The sequence below is a fragment of the Panthera onca genome, chromosome D2 (assembly GCF_046562875.1).
Source record: "Panthera onca isolate mPanOnc1 chromosome D2, mPanOnc1 haplotype 2, whole genome shotgun sequence".
NCBI classification, from domain to species: Eukaryota; Metazoa; Chordata; class Mammalia; order Carnivora; family Felidae; genus Panthera; species Panthera onca.
Genome location: NC_138349.1, coordinates 9,733,802 through 9,754,707, shown reverse-complemented (window position 1 = coordinate 9,754,707; position 20,906 = coordinate 9,733,802). Strand labels below are relative to the sequence as shown.

General features: G+C 51.3%; 1 protein-coding gene across 3 annotated transcripts in view; it reads left to right on the top strand.

The window, feature by feature from the left end:
- The window catches only part of BTBD16 (BTB domain containing 16), a 44,809-nt gene that overhangs the window by 5,407 nt on the left and 18,496 nt on the right, over positions 1 to 20,906 (top strand). For all 3 annotated transcript variants that reach the window (XM_078434910.2, XM_078434909.2, XM_078434908.2), the window contains exons 4-10: positions 317 to 390; positions 2,580 to 2,723; positions 6,360 to 6,449; positions 8,324 to 8,438; positions 11,958 to 12,027; positions 13,309 to 13,439; positions 20,484 to 20,603. In XM_078434910.2, coding sequence (XP_078291036.1) covers positions 317 to 390; positions 2,580 to 2,723; positions 6,360 to 6,449; positions 8,324 to 8,438; positions 11,958 to 12,027; positions 13,309 to 13,439; positions 20,484 to 20,603 — 744 coding nt within the window. The remainder of the gene's footprint in view (positions 1 to 316; positions 391 to 2,579; positions 2,724 to 6,359; positions 6,450 to 8,323; positions 8,439 to 11,957; positions 12,028 to 13,308; positions 13,440 to 20,483; positions 20,604 to 20,906) is intronic.

Below are 20,906 nucleotides of genomic sequence, written 5' to 3'. Positions count from 1 at the left end.
CTACTGGACATTATTTTAGACCCTCAGCAAAAGAGGAGTCATGCAGGCGACCAGATATAACCTCAAATACCTTCGTGGTAAAGCCTCCCCGCAAACTGAAAACAGGAATCGAAATTCGGAGCCAGCCATCAGACAAAGCTTATCGTTTGCCAAACCGGCAGTCAAATGGTGACCTAAGGAAACTCTCGAGGGGCAAGATATGATAAGACAGATTAATTGGTGCTTTGAGGACACTCACACTAGAACGATACGTGTTGCAGCTGGAGAAAACCGTCAGTATTAACTCCAGAATTTTTTGTTTGCCTTTTCCCTTGAGGTTATGCGTTTCACAAATTCAGAAAATTTTCTCTGAGACCTCGAAGAACAAGCCCGTCCAAGGCAGGGAGGCAGGTGAGTGCTTGTCGCCAGTGGATTCCATCAGAATTCTGCTGCGCTCAGGGCCGAATGGTTTCTACGGAAGGAAACCCGCTGATAGGCCAGGTTCCTGGTCTCTGAGTTTCAGTTTCTGCCCGTTGCACACTGTCTAATGTCACATAGGCTCTGTAAATATTTGTCAAATGCGCCGTGAAATGATGCGTGAAACCAGGCTTGGCAAACATATTTTCATATGCTAATTGGTCACAGTTGAGACAGACATGCCGGTGTAAATAAATAGGCTTTGGATCGGTAGACTAAACAGAAACTCCATCAAGGATGGACAGTTCTTTCTTCTCTGTCCCTTTCAGCTCCAACCAGTCATGACCTGGACATCACATTTGCACGGGTCCAAGAGGACTTTTTCTGATTTAGAATCAAGAACCAGGCTAGGTCTGTCCAGCTGGGAAAAGGCTCACTGAGCCTCATCAGGCCTGGACAGGTCAGGTCCTTAAAGGAGTTTTGTTTTTTGTTTTTTTTTTTTTAAATAAAGCCCACCGCACATGAAAGCTGCCTGAGGTCAGAGCCAGACTCCTGCCCCAGGACAGGCCAATCGATTTCTTCTCACCTCTGGGTTCTGGTTGACTTGAGGCCCTGAGGAGTAGTCTGGGGCCATCTCCTGGCTCAGAGAAAAGAGTTCTGGGGTGAAGTGTGATGCCTGCCAGGCATGGGCCATCGTGAAAGCAAAAGTGGGTGTCCAGTGAGGGCACACGCTTTATCCACAAGTCTGCTCCTGCCTGAAACCACCCAAAACAGAGTAGGATTCTTTCTAGCCCGGCACCACCAGACCGTTTCCCAAGGTGACCCAAGATTTGACATGCGAGCCCACATGCTGAACCGCAGCACAAAACAATACCATAAAGTTGGTGAGTGACAATGTTAGTGACAGGAGAGGAAACAGGTGCCCAAGCTCATGCAGTCAAAATAACGGCAAGGCCAAGAAACAAGTCGATGGGGGCTCATGGCCCTCGAGGTCCCGTCTAGACCTGAGCTTTCACCAGCTCTGTGCTAACAGGAGTCCAGCCTGCAGAGGCCTCCTGCCCACAGCCTCTCATGCCTCACCTGGCCGGGTATCCTTGGGTCCCCCATCTGCCCTCCCATCAAAGTGTCTCTCTTTTTCAATTTTTTAATTTTTTTTAATGTTTTGAAATGTTTATTTATTTTTGAGAGAGAGACAGTGTGAGCAGGAGAGGGGCAGGGAGAGAGGGAGATACAGAACCCGAAGCAGGCTCCAGGCTCCGAGCCGTCAGCACAGAGCCCGACGCGGGGCTCGAACTCACGCACCGTGAGATCGTGACCTGAGCCAAAGTCAGACGCTCAACTGACTGAGCCACCCAGGCGCCCCAAAGCCTTTCTCTTTTTAATCACCTATACTATAAGCATGAGATAAAGCCCCTTGCATAAAGCCCCCTACAGTTTGCAAAAGCCTCCTTTACCTTATAATCTTGTCCCACCCCTGTAACGGGGTTTTCCAGTGGTCCCCATTCCAAGGGAGGCTTATGAGGACTCTGCCTCCTGGTGATGGGACTTTGAGCTGCACTTTGCTGTCGCCTTTCAAGTGGGTGAAAATTAAGCACCCATACCCAGTAGCTTCAACAGGGGACTGGGTAGTGAGATCGCTTCCCAGGGGATATTTGCCAATGTCGGGAGACATTTTGGGTTGTCACAACTTGGGGGGGGGAGGGTGCTACTGGCACCCAGTGGGTAGAAGCCAGGGATGTTAAATAACCCACAGTGAACCGGACAGCCTCCCAGCAGAGAATTATCTGACCCCAAATATGATCGGTGCCAAGGGTGAGACATACCGTAATGGGAAGTTATGGGGAGGCCCCCAAGAATGTCCCAGCCAGTGTCCCTTCCCCATGAAGCCTTTCCAATTCCCCAAGCAGAGGAAAGCGCATGTCCCTCTGGAGTCCTACAGCCGTTGGTCAGCCGCTCTTAGCCACTTATCTCTTTCTGTGTTGCCTTGTAATTCTGCTTATTGTATCCCCCTGGAGCAAGTGCCCCGAGGCCCACGCTGTCTTTTTGTTTTCTTCCTGGAGGGCCCAGCAAAGCCGCTGCCCATCTGCTCAGTGACTGTGACTGAATGGAAGGTGGGGGGATTGACACGTCTCTTGGTAGGGACGCCGTGGAAGCATTTACTCAGCACTGTGTTCTCTCCTCAGACGTGATTCTCGAATGTCTGGGCTCCAGATGGGAACTCCATCAGCCCCAGCTTTTCCAGTCCGAGACCTTGAGCAAGCTCTACCTGATGGCGCTGGCGCAGAGCACCAAGAGGCCCACAAAGGAACTGGAGAGTCTTCTGCGAGGTATTTTCTCCCTGGCACCCAGCACTGAGCCCCAAATGCCCTCTGGTCTGAGGCTCCCCAGCTTTGAGTTTGGTCATCTGTTTCGAGACCAAGGCCACTCTGGCAGATAAGAGCAAGGCCCGTGGTGTGACCTCATCCCAGGATTTAACCTCAGTCTCTGGCTATAAAATGGGAATAATAAATAGTTCTCACTATGTTCCTTTGAAGCCTAGAGAAGAAGGTAATACCTGTGAAGTTCTAGAACAATGCCTGGCATATATTGAGCGCTCAGTGAATGTCAGTTATTTGTCTCATAACAACCCAGTCCTGCCAGCTGAGGTGGAGACTCTCCCTGCTTCTTTGAGAAGAACAAACGGTGGTGTGGAGTCTCCTGATGAGTTTTCTGGAAGGAAGGCATAGTTGTCACATCTGGTCCGATACGCTGGTTAGAGGTTTACATGTTGTACGTCGATGTTATGTTTCCTTTGCTTTCTCTTCTCCTAACTTCACGTCATTCCATAACGTATTCAGGCCATTTCTTTCTTTCTTTTTGTCCTTTTCAACCTTCGTAATCCCCAGGCTCCCCTTCTGTGTCCCCTAAGTCCTTCTCCAGATGCACTGCCTTCTTTGGGAGATAAAGTTTGGCATCGCTTCGGGACGACTCCTAAGCAGGGACCATGGAAAAATTCAGGGTTTCCCAAGGCAGCCAGCCTTCCAGGATGTGGCAGCAAAGTTCTGTTATTCTCTGGCCAGACAGGCTGGCTGAGCCCCCGGCTGCTGCCGCACCCTGAGCCTGGAGAGAGGGCCTGGCCAGGGGGCCTCTGACTCAGTCCTTCCTCGCAGAGCTGGGAGCTGAGAGCAGGCTGCGGCACTCCCCCAGGACGGTGACGTCCCTCACGCGCACTCACAATCTTCCCTACTCTTTCCAAGTGTCTGTCCCAGTGTCTTCGAGAAAGGGACTGAGTCCTCCTTCCGTGTCCCCTGTGTCTGAGTCAGAACACTCACGAGGCACCCGGGGAAAGACCACGGAGACCCAGACATGAGTGCATTGAAAAGCCAGAGAACCTGGGCGCCTGGGTGGCTCTGTCGGTTAAGTGTCCGACTTTCGCCCAGGTCATGATCTCATGGTCTGGGAGTTCAAACCCCGTGTGGGACTCTGTGCTGACAGTGTGGAGCCTGCTTGGGATTCTCTCTCACTCTCCCTCTCTCTCTCTCTCTCTCTCTCTCTGCCCCTCCCCTGCTTAGGCTCTTTCTCTAAAATAAATACGCTTAAAAAAAAGAAAGAATTGGAAACAGAAAATGGAATGACTGTTAATGCTGTGGTCTTTGATACGTCTAGAATGATCTCACTGACAAGACTGGGCCCTGCGAAGACAACCCCCTGCTAGAGGCTGGGCCTGACTGGGGGGTGTCAGGGAAGGTGCAGAGATGAATCCCCACTGCCCGGACTGTCACAATTTTCCGGGGTCTCTTCCCAGGCACCAGCATGTGCACCAGGCCCTGGGGACCATGTTCGCATGATGCTCAGTAGACACGGCTACCGGCCTTTGTGCACCTGGGAAAGCAGGACGCATCTCACAGTGCATGGCTGGTCTCATGACCCCTGCTTTGGGTTCCTGAGAACACCCGCACTGCATCCTGGAGTGGTGGCCTGTGTGGAGAGGGAGCCCCCTGTGAGCACCCCTGTACTGGCCACACACAGCTGTCCTAGCTGCTCACTTAAAAAAAAAAATTTTATTTAGAAAGAGAGCATGTGAGTGCAGAGCCTGATGCGGGACTCAACCTCACGAACCACGAGATCACGACCCGAGCCAAAATCAAGAGTCGGACGCTTTAACCGACTGAGCCACCCAGGCGCCCCCAGCTGCCCATTTTTGTCCCACCGAGAGTCCCAGATTAGCTGTGCTTTGGCAGGACATGCTTCTTCTCTAGGAAGAACCCCAAGGAAGAAACAGTGCTCTTTTCCTGAAAAGGAACCACCTTGGTTTCAGAGAACCTCAGAAGCACACGATTCAGCTATTACTTTCCTATTCGATTTTGAGGTTCTACATAAAACAGAGGGAAAGTCGAAGTTCTGTCTTCCACTGACTCTGACCCAGCCAATGATATTCCTTTCTTCCTTCAACAAATGTCAAGTGCTTAACCCCTCGTAAGCATGGTCCTAGGAACTCTGTCAGGAGGTTGGGGGACAGACAAGCCAACCCAAAATGACGATAAAGCCCAATAAATAGCATGACCCATGATGATACCAACTGCCACTTCCGGAGTGCCTCATCGGTGCCCAGCACCCGTGCAGCCGTCCCAGTCAGTGCCCCCAGTGGAGGTGGACAGAATGCAGCATGCAGGCGAGAGGCGGTGCCGAAATCCTGGAGAAAAATGATTCAGAGAAGAGAACAAGGCTCAATAAATATTTGCCAAATGAGAGCCTGAAGAGAGCCAGGTGCCGTGAGCATGGTGAGGGGAGGCCCGACGGGGCCTTGCACGTCTGAGGAAAATGGATCTTTATTCTCCCTTTCTCTCCGCGGTCTTCGTAGTTGAACAGCGTGACATCCTTTTTTGGATCCTGACTCGTGTCATTTTTCATCACCTACAACCTTCAGCTCACTAGGCTTAGGATTCTGGTGATGGAATCCACTCATTTACTAGGGACCCGTGTGGGCAAGACTGTGTCGGGTCCCGGGGATGGAGTGGTGAGTAAACCGTCCGGTGTGCCGGCCCCCCCGATGAAAAACCAGCAGGCACATGACGTAATCGCAGGTGGTGGTAACAGTGAGTCTAGGAGGAAAAGTAAAGCCAGTTTGGGGGGAAGGTGAGGGTGGGGTGCTACGTTACATATGGAGGCAGGAGGGAGCCTGATGGGGAAGGGATGGAGCCCCGCGACTCTTCTGTGGAACAAGCCACAAAGAGGCAGGTTTGGGGTCCACTGAGCCGGAGACTGGTTGTCTTGGGGCCACTGGAGGGGCTTCGGCTTGGTACCAAGGGTGTGGGATGCCGCTGGAGAGCTGAGAGCGGTGTGTGTTGTAACTCACGTCTTAGAATAAGTCTGAGCGGCTGGCAGTGAATCGGGCTGCCCCTCCCCTGCCTCCTGGAAGCCTTAGGTGGCAGGGGTCCTCTCTTTGGACACCTGTGGGGCAAAGCTTCCACAGCCACAGGGTGGGTGCCTGCTTCCCATGCTCATTCTTTAGCAGGGGGTCACTGTGATCCCATCTTGTGCCAGGTCTGGGCTGGGTGCTTGGGTGCAGAGATGACAGTGGCCCACCCCTTGCCCTCAAACTGCTCCCAGGCTAAAGAGAGAAAGGGAGGAGGCAGGGAGAGAGAGTGAGCTCGGGAGGAGCTAGTGAAAAATAACTCGTGCAGTGAGAGCAACGGTTTCCCAGCTTTGACCGTCACAGTGGCTGTTTAAGAGCGGGGGGCAAGGTAGCCGACGAGCGCACGGGAACTCTGAACTATTTTTACAACTCCTTATACTTCTTCCACTATTTCTAAATAAATAATCACTTCAGAAATACATCTTCTAAACGAGCAAACAGAAACAAAACCTGGTGTGATAAATGCCAAGGTCATGGTTGCAAAAGGGCCGTGGGACCGCCCCCTGTACCCGGCACAATTTGCTGCAGCTATCAGGTCCCTACATCCCTCTTCTTTTTCCTTTACCAGCTCAGATGCCTGGGAAGATCAAGGAAAGACCCCCCACGAAGAAGATGATCATTTCCTTGAAGATCAATGACCCCGTGGTCACTAAAGTTGGTAATGTACCCCTGTCGTTTTAGGCTAAGAATGCCATTGAACAAACGGCCCTCCCGGCTTTAAAAACAAACAACAGAACCACAGAGGAGTGGCAGTGTTCAGTACTTCCTGATTAAAACTAGCTGAGCAGAGCAGAGACGGTGGAATGCAGCTAAAGAGAGGTGCTCATCCCTGGAAAAGAGGTGTGGAGGGTGCAGAGGAGAAAGGAAGTCGCAGGCTCATTAGACCCAGAGGCAGGGAGGCTCAGGTCCGTCCTCCCTCAGGGAGCACTTCGTGTGCCCCTTCCCACCGACTCCCATCCCTGGCTGGCTGCCAGCAGCAGAGAGCTCACCCTCTCCCACTGCACCCTGGCCACCTGGAAATGGACTTCAGTCTTAATGAAGCACGTGTGCTGTCACATGCTGTCATGGTCTGCAAATGTGCAGGTCAGGAAGCCATCTGCAGAAGCACCGGGTAGACCAGTTGTCCTCGGAGTGCATTGGCTCCCACACAGTGCTGACTGGGATCGGGGAAAATTTGGAATAGCCCAGTCCCTCTGCTCCCTGGTCCCCGGACCTTAGTTCTTAGATATGAAAATACCCGGGCTCTTTCCAGGCATCCTTTTTTTTTTTAATTTTTTTTTTACATTTATTTATTTTTGAGCGATGGAGAGACAGAGGACAAGTGGAGAGGGGCACAGAGAGGGAGACAGAGAATCTGAAGCAGGCTCCAGGCTCCGAGCCATCAGCACAGAGCCTGACGCGGGGCTCGAACTCACAGACCGTGAGATGATGACCTGAGCTGAAGTCGAACACTCAACCAACTGAGCCACCCAGGTGCCCCTCTAGGCATCCTTAACTTTTTGGGAGACCCCAGACTCTGAGGACAAGATTTTCCTTAGGAAAAAAGCACAGCCACGCGCGCACAGCGTTCTGTACATGTTTGGGCAGTCACCTCCCTGCACAGGCCATGGAGCCCAGGTTAGCAGAGAACCCCTGAGGCGCAGACCCCGGGATGGGTTTAGAATAGCATTCTTTCAGTGCAAACTGGTGCAGCCTCTCTGGAAAACAGTATGGAGGTTCTTCACACAATTAAAAATAGATCTACCCTCTGACCCAGCAATAGCACTGCTAGGAATTTCCCCAAGGGATACAGGAGTGCTGATGCATAGGGCACTTGTACCCCAATGTTTATAGCAGCCCTTTCAACAATAGCCAAATTATGGAAAGAGCCTAAATGTCCATCAACTGACAAATGGATAAAGAAGATGTGGTTTATATATACAATGGAATACTACTTGGCAGTGAGGAAGAATGAAATCTGGCCCTTTGTAGCAATGTGGATGGAACTTATTATGCTAAGTGAAATAAGTCAGGCAGAGAAAGACAGATACCATATGTTTTCACTCTTATGTGGATCCTGAGAAACTTAACAGAAGACCATGGGGGAGGGGAAGGGGAAAAAAAAAGTTACAGAGAGGGAGGGAGGCAAACCATAAGAGACTCTTAAATACTGAGAACAAACTGAGGGTTGATGGGGGGAGGCGGGGAGGGGAAAGTGGGTGATGGGTGATGGGCATTGAGGAGGGCACCTGTTGGGATGAGCCCTGGGTGTTGTATGGAAGCCAAGTTGACAATAAATTTCATATTAGAAAAAAAAAATCACATTCTTTCAGCAGGAGCTCACTTTTCTTTGGCTTCATCTTCCTTGGTGGAGGCTGGGAGCCCGGGCTGTAGCTGTGCTCAGGTCCGAGCACGTGCGTTTCCTCTAAGGGCGTCTCTGCCGACACAGCCAGGGGACCCTTGAGCATCCAGCCAGGAGGGCACCTGCAAGGGAGGGACGCGGGGTCCAGAGCCCCGGGCTGACGGCTTTCTCTCTTGGATGCTGCCTCCCAGCCTTCGCCATGGCCCTGAAGAGCCTCTACCTGAGCCAGGTGGAGATGAACGTCGACGACGTGCTGGCCGTGCTGGCTTCCGCACACGTTCTCCAGTTCAGCAGCCTGTTTCAAAGGTAAGGAAACATAGCAGGGCTCGGGCCAGGCCCAGCCCTGGGCAAGGTAGAGGGGGTGCCCCCTGGCCCATTCATAGAATGGCCGCTGTCCACGGGCTAGAACATCCGGGTTTCTTGGCACAGAGCTGTGAGTCTGCAGAGGGACCGAGGCACGAATCCACCTGTCTCTTTCAGTATTCTTCAAAAAAAACCAGTCTTTTTCTTAAAGTTTTCTATTTATCTTTGAGAGACAGGGTGCTAGTGGGGAGGGGCAGAGAGAGAGGGAGGCACAGAATCTGAAGCGGGCTCCAGGCTCTGAGCTGTCCGCACAGAGCCCAATGCAGGTCATGTGAGATCATGACCTGAGCTGAAGTCAGACGCTTAACTGACTGAGCCACCCAAACGCCCCTGTAATATTTTTATTCTTACAAATGTTACACACGGTCACGGTAGATCTTTCAGAAGAGAGAAAAATGCAAAGATCAAAGTCAGCTGCCCACCAGTCCCGCTGCCCACCGGGGGCACAGCCTTTCTCTTGGGGATTCAGACCCCACTGACCCACCTGGGCTGCCTGTCCGGGGTGCCGAGCAGGGGAAACCAGGAGGCATTCACAGTGGATGGACATCGAATGTGAAAGCCTGCTCATCCTGCCAAGGGTTGCCTGGGTTCATGGGCACCAAGAGAACATGTGGGTACTGAAAGCAGGAGAGTGCAATGCAGCCTTGGGGGCTGACATTCAGAGGCTCCCAGTTTTCATTAGACTTTTTCCGCAAAGCCAAAAGCAGCCTAGGATGCGAGCAGCAGGGTCTGTGCTGAGCCCTGCTCTAAGCCGCTCTTTGGTCTCCCTGTGCCTCAGTGTTCTCAGATGTGAAATGGGGCTCATTACATTCATCCTGAGTACTTCGCGGGACTTTGTTCAGGGCGAGGGGATGTCGGCACGAAGGGCTTTGAGGTGGGGCCTTTGCCCCGGTCAGACACTGTTCTCAGCTTTTGGCGAGGGTGACCTCACTTTATCCTCCCTGCAGGGAGGTGGTATATCATTATGTCCACTTCACAGACAAGAAAACTGAGGCCTCACGAGGTGAGTAACTTGCACAAGACCACAGTAGAGCCGCCAGAACATGCAGGAGGCCAGGGGTCTCGGAACCTGTACCCCTAACACTGTCCTTTTCTGCTTTGCTCTGCTGAGGAGGTAGTGTCGCTTGCTCGTTCAGGGGTTCACTGACTTTCAGTGGCATTTGGTGAGGTGAGGTTTGCTTGGGGCCAGTCACCTGCCAGCTCATTCCGTCACCTTCATTCACTCATCTGCTCCTTTAAGAACGACGTCTTGGGCGTCTCCAGGACACCAGGACCAGAGGGGCAAGGGCCCTGCCCTCTGAAGCTTCTTGCCCTACGGTCTCCAGGGCACAGGAAATGAGTAAAGTGGAATGAAGGATGGAGATTCCCAGATGGAACATTTTGTGTTATGTGTGATTAATTTCAAGTAAACGGGGCCCAGTGATTAACAAGAACAGTTCTTAGAACCTCCCCCTTTTCCGTATCCCGTAATACTGCTCCATTCCAGTAACTTACGAAAGGGTAGGTGAACCGAGTGGAAAATTGCTGATGGGATTCACTCTTCTAGAATATTCTGTCCCTTCCCTTGGGCTTTTTCGGGGATGTGTGCCTCCTGCAGTCACGTCTCGGACATCGAGCTGGTGTCTTGTAGTCTTTGATTTCCTAATACCTTCTGGGATTCAACATAGAGAGGGGATTTAGGGCAGGGATGGTCCACCAAGCTTGTTCTGCTCTACGCCTCAGTATCCTCTTTTGAGGAAATGGATGGATGAATGAACTTCCCATCCAAGACAAGAGAGGACATCAGCTGCTCTGGAGAGGGCAGGGGTAGGATCTCTCCCAAGGATCTTGCAGGTTTCAATTCACTTTCGTAGAGTCCACACAGCCAGATTCAACCCCGAAGACACTTTTGAGCAGGGGTCTCATTTCTGGGGCACCTGAAATGACTCAGGCCAGATGCTCGATCAAGAGCATCAAGAAGCCTTATGAGGGATGCAGACGTCCTATGAACTGAGGGATGCAGGCTCTCGGAGGCCTGGACGTGACAACCGAGGACACACTGAGGGGACCAGAGTCTTGAAAAGGTGCTCCAGCGTGTCGGCATGGCCTGACCTGGACGGTGGGTGGCGGGAGGTGGGAGACCAGCAGGTGTAGGTACAGCCGGATTGTGCAGGGTCTGGGGCTAACTAAGGAGTCCCGTCTAGGCTACAGTTGATGGCTGATCGTCCGGGGTTTGCTGAGATTTCCCTCGTGTTGTATATACCACCCATCTTCCGTGCCATACAGCCTTCATAAAACTGCTAAGTCCCAGCTTCCTTGCTCAGGACACTTCTGAGCAGCTCTTTCCTGGTGTTCTAATATCTCTGGTCCCTAAGCCGGAAGGCCAGCCTCCCTCATGGAGCAGGGATTCCAGCCGCTGTCTGTCAGCCTTGGCTGCCCTACCTCGGGCCCAGCTTCCTTGGAACCCTAGCCTGGCTATTGGGGGCCCATCTTACTCTTGGAACCCTAGCCCTGGCTATTGGGGGCTAAGCCAAGAATGACAGGTTCTTCATTTTCCTTCCTCCGCCCCAACTTGGTTCAAGGTCAGAGCAGCAAGGGCTTTGGGGATAATGAGCCACACCCGTCATTGCACGCGGGCATATGGACCTTGCTCAAGATTCTCCAGATAGCTGTGGCCAGGTCTTACAGGTCAGATCCCGGTTGACCTGGCACACCGCTGGGCTGGCTGTCACCTGCCTTCAAGAGGCTAATGGTACATTTGGCCGCAATGTGACAGCACAAGCCTCAGTGTGTGTATATGTGTGTGTGTGTGTGTGTGTGTGTGGTACGTGTGTGTGTGTGGGTGTGTTTGTATAGGGGAACAGAAATGTCGTGTGGGTCACTCTGATAGCATCACAAATCCAGGTGCTGAACAAGACCTCAAAGGTCATCTTGGCTGAGCTCCCAGCCAAGGGCAGAATCACCCAGATGGCTGCCCTGGTCTGAATCACACGTAGCAGAAGCCATTCCCCTTCGGGGGATGCGGAATGTGCGTGCCGGTTCCGTCTGGTACGGTTCCTTGATTTCGTGCATCAGATATGCGCACTGGCCCAGCTGGGCTCAGGGCTGTCACGTGCATGCATGTATGAGCATGTTTCAGGCTTGCTTTGCCTCCCCTGGTCTGGGGAAGCCTGGCCATTCCAGTTCAGCCTGGCCAATGAGTCTGACCGTGAGAAAGGGGGAGCACGAGTGAGGGTGTCAGCCTCTTAGAACACTAACTTCTGTGCCTTAACTCCAAGCCCAGCTAATTCTGTTCCCGTTTGTCGCTGGTAAGAGCCAGCACCTAAAGAACACCATGCCTGGTGGCCGGCAGGACTCGCACCTCTGGCAAACACTCGGTTTCCAGCTCTCCCACCATCCTGGAGGTGAATGAAACCTCTGGGGCTGCCCCTTCTCTGAAAGCAGCCTCGGGACCCTCCAGGAACAGCATTTCTCTCTCTGCAGGTGTGTGGCCGTGATGATGAAGGGACTCACGCCAGGCACCATCAAGAGCTTTTACCTGGCCGGCTGCAAGGTGAGAACAACCTGGACAGAGCATACGGCACCTGGGGACTTTGGGGAGCACCCCCCAGCCTCTAGGATTTTACCCGCCAGGCCCAGCTCCAAACAATTATGAAAAATAATTTTATTTTGAAGGGACATCTTAGGGGCGCCTGGGTGGCTCAGTCGGTTAAGCATCCGACTTTGGCTCGGGTCACGAACTCCTGGTACGTGAGTTCGAGCCCTACTTCAGGTGAGCTCAAGCCCTGCTTCGGGCTCCGCATTCTCTCTGCCCCGTGTGGGATTCTTTCTGCGCCTTGCTCACTCTCTCAAAATATAAATAAATAAATAAATAAAGTGTTAAAAAATTAAAAAACAAACAAATAAATAAATAAATAAATAAATAAAGTGTTAAAAAATTAAAAAACAAAAGGACATTTTAAACCAAAAATTAAATATTAATAATAACAATAATAATAAATGTAAACAGAAACTTAAAAACTAAGGGGGAAAAAATACGAGCACAGTCTTTCTCACCAGAATAGCAGACAGTCTTCCAGGATATCCTTTTTGGAGTCAGGTGGAATTGTGTCCCATCCCCGCACCCTTGCCCTGGGGCCAGTCACTGTGCCAGTATCGGGAATAAATGATGTAATCTAATGGTCTCATTCTCAGAGGAGAACACCACCGGATCCATCCTGATCAGGGTGACAGCTTCTAAGTGGCAGTGCTGGGCTCGAACCCCAGGCCATCTGATCCCTGCCTTCCTCTGTGAGGCTACCGTTGACCTGGATGGGCACTCACCCCGTGAAACAGGCCCATCTGACCATGACGTCTGGTTCACTCACGATCGGCTGGTCCCAGTGCTCTCGTAATGGCAGCTAAGAACGTGCTAAGTGCCTATTTTGTCAAAGACAATAAGTGTCCCCACCGTCCATCAGTAACTAGAAAGTCACTCTGTGGGCAGTGTCTTTGCATTCTGGTCAACATTTTCCGGCCACTCTTGGCCTGGGAAGGACTATAGCCCCCAGGACGTGCAAAGCATACTGAGACCCTGCCAAGGTCCCTGGCCCTGGGAGAACCTTCCCACTTCCTTTGGACTTTGATGTCAGGGTATGTGCCCCCCACCAGCCTCAGCACTCCATCTGGGGTACACCCTGCAGGCCCTTCCATGATCCGTGACTGACTTCAGCCCAGAGATTTCAGTGTGCAAGTCCTGTGGTCAGACCACCAGGCAGCATTGTCACAGGCCAGCAGAGGGCGCCAAGAGTTCAGGGATCGCTTTATCTATCCTTGGCTTTTCTTGCCTTCGCAGTACAAGGAAGAGCAGCTCACCACTGCCTGCGAGAAGTGGCTGGAAATGAACTTGGTCCCTCTGGTAGGGACACAGATCCACCTCCGGAAAATCCCGCAGGAGCTGCTTCACAGAGTACTGCGGTCCCCCAGGTCAGAGCTGGTGCCCAGGGGTGCTATGCTGGGGGGGGGGGGGGGGGGCGGGTACCAGGAGCCGTCCCTGGGGTGGGCCTGGGGCAGCAGGGCCGGTCCTGGGAGGGGGGTGCTCCAGCAGGGTGCATCCACACCTCTGCTGGCCATGCCAGGTGTCCTACACGTCCTCCATCCCAAACTCCCCACCATCCGGAACAGCTGGCCGGGGTGGGGGCTGAAACACAGGGCACTGTGGGTAGGGATGGGGACAAGATCCCTTCACGCTCCTTCACTGGGGTGAGGACCTTCTGGGTGCCCGCTGTCCCGTGACCCACATGGTGGTTCATTCAGTAATTGCCTACATAATGTTAAAAAATCCTGACAACATTAATATACACCCGCTGTGGGAAATGGAAAACAGGGAAATGCAGAAAACAGAAAATAAGCACTCTCGTCCTAAATTGATTCCTGCCTTTAGCCCTGAGCCCTCTCCTGAACAGATGTGACCCAGACACCAGACTCTCTGTTTGACGCTCGAGCTAAAACCCAACCCTGGGGGCCCCCACCCTGTGTTCCTTTAGCGGCTGATCAAACTGGAATCTTGGGGGGGCCTTCTGAACCATCACGTGGCCCTCCGCCCCGACTGCGTCAGTAGCACTTTCAGACCCAGCCCGTCTCCAAGGGCTTCTCTCCACAGGCACCAGCCAGAGATCTCCATCATCTGTTGTCTGGACCACTGCGGGGACCTCTGACTCGGGGTGTTGTGTCAGCTCTTGACCCCCTCCAAGAACATCTCTAGCCAAAGAGATTTTGGCATGCCCACGTACCCCCAACATCTCACCGGCCGTGAGGCACCCACGGGGGCTACCTTGGATCTCAGCCCTGCCGAGCTCCTTGGTACCCACCAGTCTGCTCCCCTCCAGCCCAGTTCCTAGAAACGTCCCCAGTTCTTGGCCTTTTAGGCTTATTTCCAGTGTTTTATCAATATGAAAGTAGTGCCTTGGTGACCTCCTTCAACGTACCTCCTTCTGTCTTCATCCCAGATATCTTCCCATATGAAATTTCTAGAAGTGACATTATTAAGTCAACAGGACTTTCTGGTTTGGTCACAGGTAAAAAGCATTCTAAAAAATATTCTATTTGAAAATAATTTCTAACAAATCAAGATGGCAAGAACAGTATAAAGAATATCTCTATACCCTTTACCCTATTTTGTTCAGTTTCTGCTGTTTGTTTGATCATCTGCATCTGTAGGTGTAACTGTGTACCCACCTAGTTTTTCCTGAACCCTCTGAAAGTAAGTTGCACACATCATGTACCCTGTCTCCTAAATGCTTCAGTGTTTATTTCCTAACAGAAAGAACCTTTTAATGTAATCACAATGCAGTTGTCAACTTCAGGGAATTTAGCGTTGATGTTAATGCCTTGACATGATTAGCCCAGTGCCGTCCTTTATAACATTCCTCCCCCCAGTGCGGGATCTGGTTTAGGATCACATATTGCATTTACTTGCCATGACTCTTTGGGACTCTTGAAAAGGTTCTCGATACCCATTGCCAAGGTACCGAGATTGTTTTCCCTTTGGGTAGGTTTCAAAAGTGAGAAGTAAATTCCACTAAACATTTTAACCGTATGTTAGAAATGGAATGTTTACTCGTGGTCGTGTGGTGGAAAGCATCTGATATCAGAAATTAGATCTGCAAAGATTCATTCCACTGTTGGTTTGAATTTACTAAGTGGCTTGTGAGGCCCTCGCACTTACAGAGAAATGTGGTTGGTAGAACAGAGTTCTGGTGTGGAGGGAGACCATATTAGCAGGAAGACCTCAGGAACCCAGTCCAGGAACACTTCTGGGGCCCTCGGGGGGGGCACTCCTGGTGTCATTCTGCCCTACTCCCTGATGCTTTTCCCCAACCTCCGGCAGAGGAAAGGTTACACAACCGTGGAGGAAAAGGTAAACAAGGCATCCCTTAGACTTTTCGTAACACTGTCCCTCCCTTGGAAAGACTGAGCTGTCGCACCCTGGTAGTATTTGACCAAGAAAAGGGAAAAGTTGTCTGACCACAGCCAGAACCTTGGTGATGGAACAGGCCTTACAAAATGTCCACTAGGCAGGAAAAGAGGTCAAGCACCTTCCACGTCAAGCGTCTAGACTCACAAGCTTGGAGAGACATGACAGAGCTGGGAACTGGGTCCTGCTCCTCGGGCCCCTCCCCCAGGAGCTGTGTCCACACAACCCAGAGCCATCCCGGCAGCTGGAGGAGACCCTGTGTGGCCTTGAGCATGTCATGGGGCCCGTGTGCCTTGGAGAGACCGGGCTAACGGCTCCCAGACTCGTGTTCGTGTTCCCCGGGGCACATTCTCCTCACCCGCCCTGTTGATGTCCGGTGACCGCCTGCTTTAAAGCTGGAGGGAGGTGGGGAAAAGAGGGTGCTGGAAGACAGGGCCTGGCCGCACCCCGTGCCCGGCGGGATTGTTAGACATTCACCCAGGCTCGGGTTCCTCATCTGGGCGCACTTGTTGGCTGGTGGATCTGGCACTTTGGACCGCAGCTAATGAAGAACAAACCTTTGGACGAGTTCGCTGTTACCGAGCACACTGGGCTATGTGTGTAGCCCTGTGCACTGTGCCTTTCAACCACCACAACCCTATGCGATAGGTAGTTATTGCCCCTAAGATAAGAGGGACAGTAAAAGGCAGGGCTGGGCTCCAACCTGGGACTCAGGCTCCAAGGTCCAGGCTCACACCCTCCATGCCGCAACGTCTCTTCATTCGTCACAGAGACCAGGCTTCCCGGCAACCAGAACTCCACCAGATCTGGGTCGTCCTGGCAAGTCACATGACGCCAGAGCAGCCGTGTGGCCACGCCAACTCTTGAGGTCGGGGATGGCGCATCCCCAGGGCCCAGGAAGGTACACTGTGGCCCACCCCCTGGTGTTTGGGTTTCTAAGCATCATCGGAACAACATCCTTCTCAGCAGGTGCTTCAACTTCTGGGCTGTTCACCTTCCCTTTCTGAAGTCCCTTTGACCTCAGCTCCCTTTGGGTTTTGCTCTCCATTTTATAAATGACCTCGCATAAAATACACACCGGTTTACTAGCCTCCAGGGCCTCTGGTTTTAATTTCTTTGCCTGGGCCTTGGGTTTTCAGTTCATTTTGTCTTTAGAGGTCACCACTAGGTTACCCTGTTGCACTAACTCTAATATTATGAAAGCTTCATTCCGAGTTTTCTGGAAGCCAAGCTCCTTGTAGACTCAGGAACATGGAAAACTTGGCAAGCTGTCTGGTTCCTATCAGCAGGAAGGCTGCCTTGCCGCCCCTGCAACGGGGGTGTGCCCGCTTCTCCCTGGCTTCCTGTCGAGGACACCACACGTCTTGAGGGCTCAAGAATTCCCAAGAGAAGCCCCCCCCCCCCCCCCCCCCGTCCTCCACATCAGGCCTGTCCAACAGCTTTCCCACTAACATCTGGAACGCCACGGGGCATGTCTCTCAAACGTGATAGTTCCTGGGGCGCCTGGGGGGCTGAGTCTTAGGTTGTCTGACTTCGGCTCAGGTCATGATCTCGCAGTTTGTGAGTTCGAGCCCCGTGTCAAACTCTGTGCAGACAGCTCAGAGCCTGGAGCCTGCTTCAGATTCTGTGTCTCCCTCTCTCTCTCTGCCCCTTCATCACTGTCTCTCTCTCTCTCTCTCTCAAAAAAAAAAGTAATAGTTCCTGAAGCTGGTGGTTCTCTGGCTAATCGCAACAATACCTACTAACTATTGAGCACTTGTTGCATACAGAGCACTCTGAGTGGGTTATCAGCCTAATTCCTATAGCCACCCAGTGAGGTGGGTACTGTTACCTGCTTTCTTACCTGTGGAATGGAGATTACAGGAAATGCAAAGATTGACCCAGGCTCCCTCCATGTAGCATGAGAAATGGGATTTGAACGCAGGTCCGGGCGGCCCCAAAACCCCAGGTCATTACCAGCCTAACCCATTTCTCCTTATTGATAATCAAGATCAATAAGGATATTGATGGATCTATTTTTCCTTGTAGAAAAAACTTTTAAATGTAGGAAGATCACAGTTGGGCCCACTTCCCAAAATGAACACTGACATTTTGTCATAAGAAAGAAAACATTACCAATAAAGCAGGACTCGACTGTGCACCCTCCCCAGCCTTATTCTCCTTCCCTTCTCTCTGCCTCCCTCCCTCCCTCCCTAAAGACATTCAGACCATTGTCATGGGCTCGCGCGAACTCATCCGTGTGATTATAGTCTCACTACATATATGTGTGTCCATAAATAACATTTTGCAAAGGCTTAAACTTCAAATAAGTGTTCTCATAGTGACTTTAATGTTCTGCCACTTACTTTACTCACTAACATGATGCGATGTGTTCTCTCCGTATTGATACTTACATATCTGATTAGCATTTTAAATTTGATGTTGTACAGGGTTCCATAGAATGAATAGAGAGCAATTTTTCATTCCCTTCTTAATGGCCGTTTGATTTATTTTGCTTCATTTTTTGTCATGGCAATCGATGCTGCCGTGGGTACCCTTGTTCGTGGTTTCTTGTTTGCGTTGAGACGGCGTTCTCTATACTCAAAGGGGGGGCCTTTATTATTTACATACAATTTTCTCAAAAAAAAAAAAGACCAACAGTGCCTTGTTAGAAGCATTCTTCTCTGAAAGAATAAATGCCAGTTGCCTCCCAATGGCTATTAGTGAGCCCCAGTAAACACAGGGAGAACAGCTCAGATGTTCCCCGAGGGAAGTTTAAGAACTCTGTAAGTCCTGTTTTGATTGAGGCCATCAGGGCTCTTATGTAAATGAAAATATGTCTGAGTGTCCTGAGCAGGAGCCAATACTTTCGAGTACTGGTACTTGGTCTAAAGACAGGGCTTTATTTGAACAATTACCATTCACAATGAAAGTAAAACCAGAATCCTGATTCACGGAGCCCCAATTACTCCTCCTGTGTTGCTGCCTGTTCCTCTTTGGAGAGGTCCCAAAGAACCTTCTGGGCTTGGGAACCTTGGGCTTGGATTCTACACCGGGAGTCACGTAGCTCCCCAGCCCAGAGGTGGTTGGTGTCCCTGTGGAGTTCTATGTAGGCACATCATATCAAGTGGCTGTGACATCCGCCCTCCTGCCTCACTGTCATTGCCCAGACAGTGACAAATTTGGTCCTGTCTGGCCAGAGTCAAAGCCCATGCATCTGTAGGTAACCTGAAAACAGAGCAAAGAGACATTCTGTGATCAGAAATAGTGTCAAAGGTGGGTGGGTGACATTTCCATTGTTCTTTAGAGTCCCTACTTAGCTTGGGTCCCACCCACCAAGACCACTCAAAGTTGTGGGTGCAGAGGCCGTGACAGGTTTCGAAGCCAGCGTGCCATTCCTGTGGTCAAGACCGGAAATATCGAGGGGGTTAAGAAACACCGAAATGACTTCTCAGATAATCAAGTTGTTGGAGGCTGTTTAGAGAACCTCTTTGGGAAACACCCTTCCTTTACAGAGTTGACACCGTGGGGAGCGACACTCGCTCCTTCTCACCCCTTGTTTCTTGATAAGAAGTCTCATGCCGCTGCAGGCCAAGCGTGGGTTCTGCAGCCAGGACCTGGCCCTGGCACTTACGAGTCCCAGCGGCCACTCATTAGCACGCTCCTAGGTGCCAGGCACTGCACTGAGCAAGCTGTACGTGTGTGGTCAGCTCGATGATGTCGACATCCCAACCCCCAGAGCCTGTGAATCTGTTAAGTTGCATGGCAAAGAGGAAAAACATTGCGGATGGATGACCTTGAGCTGGGGAGGGCGTCCTGGGTTACCCAGGTGGGCCCAGGATAATCACAAGGCTCCTTCCACATGGAAGAGGGAGGCAGGAGGATCAGAACCAGAAGGAGATTGATTGGAAGGCACTATGCTGTTGGCTTGAGGGTGGAGGAAGGAGCCACAGGCCATGGGATGTGGGTGGCCTCTAGAAGCCGGAAAAAGCAAGGAAATGATTTTCCATAGAGCCTCCAGAAAGAAGGCGGCCCACCCCTGGATCTTAGCTCAGTGAGATCGATTTTTATTCTTCTGACCTCCACAACCGTAAGATAATGCATGTGTGTTGTTTTAAGCCACTTGGTTCATAGCAGTTTGTTACCGCAGCGACAGGAAAACTCAGCATTGTCACTCACGTAGACTTTGAGCGTTGGCTGTCACCACTATCTGCAGATGAGGGCGTAGTGGCTGGGGGGCCACCCAGCAGCCTGCAGGAAGTTCCACAGCCAGCATGGGGCTGAACGGAGCCACGCCAGGTCTGACCCCAGGGTCCTGTGACCTTGGATAAGCTATTTAGCCCTCAGTCGGGGCTGGGACTAGAAGGTGATGAGTGAGGCACTAACCTCGGGTGCAAAATTTCAGGGGACACAAAACAACCCTCAGTCTTCAGATAAAGTATATTGTAGTGCGATACTTTAAAATCGACAGTAATGCAAAAAAACACAATGAATGAATGGGGCGCCTGGGTGGCTCGGTCGGCTAAGCATCTGACTGTTTATTTCAGCTCAGGTTATGATCTCATGGTTCCGGGATGGAGCCTTGAGTCGGGCTCCATGCTGGGCATGCAGCCTTCTTGCGATGCTCTCTCTCTCCCTTTCCCTTCACCCCTCCCCCCCTCAAAACCCACGCTGAACAAAATATTAAAATTTTAAGTAAACATAGGGCCAGTCTGAATTCACATATCCATATAAGGAATGTATCGCAACTTTGCAGGATTGCTGTGTGGAATTAAATGAAAGAAACATCCAAACACGTCTCACACACACCTGTCTGTGGTAAGGGCTCATTAAATGCTGCCCGTGGCTTTGGTGGCACAGCTGGTGGGCGTCAGGCTGCCGAGGGTCACATCCCAGCGCTGCCATTCACTGTCCCAGTGACCCTGAGAAGGTCACTTCATCTCTCTCTGGCTGAAGTGACCGACAGACTCGGGGGTGGTATTGCCTCAGACCTCAACTCACTTTTAACTTTCTGCTTTCTTACAAATCGTGTGAGATTTTGCTATTCCTGAAATGTCTTCTCTTATTTCGGCCAGGTTGTTCACTTTTGATGAGTTTCATCTTCTGAAAACGCTACTTTTGTGGGTCTTCTTGCAACTGAACCCCCAAGTGCAGACAGTTCCTGTGCAGGAAACGGTGCTGGCATTTTTTACCAGGTAACAGGACTTCGTGTTGATTGATGAAACGCACATATGCCGGGTTTCTGTACTCGTAATATCATGGAGGAAAAGCGTCAGTGACGTGATTTTTGATAGCATCATCATCTAGAGTGCACAGAATGCAATTTTCTTTATGGGACCTAAGATTTTGGGGTGTCCTTGAGCCGCTGGAAACGGCTCACATACTTGAAAACGTGAATAACATGTAGGTGCGATCATAAGAGATACTCATGTGCTTCTGAACACGTTCTGTCCAGCAAAAGACATGCTATACGAAGTACTCCTTTTATTTAGAAAAAT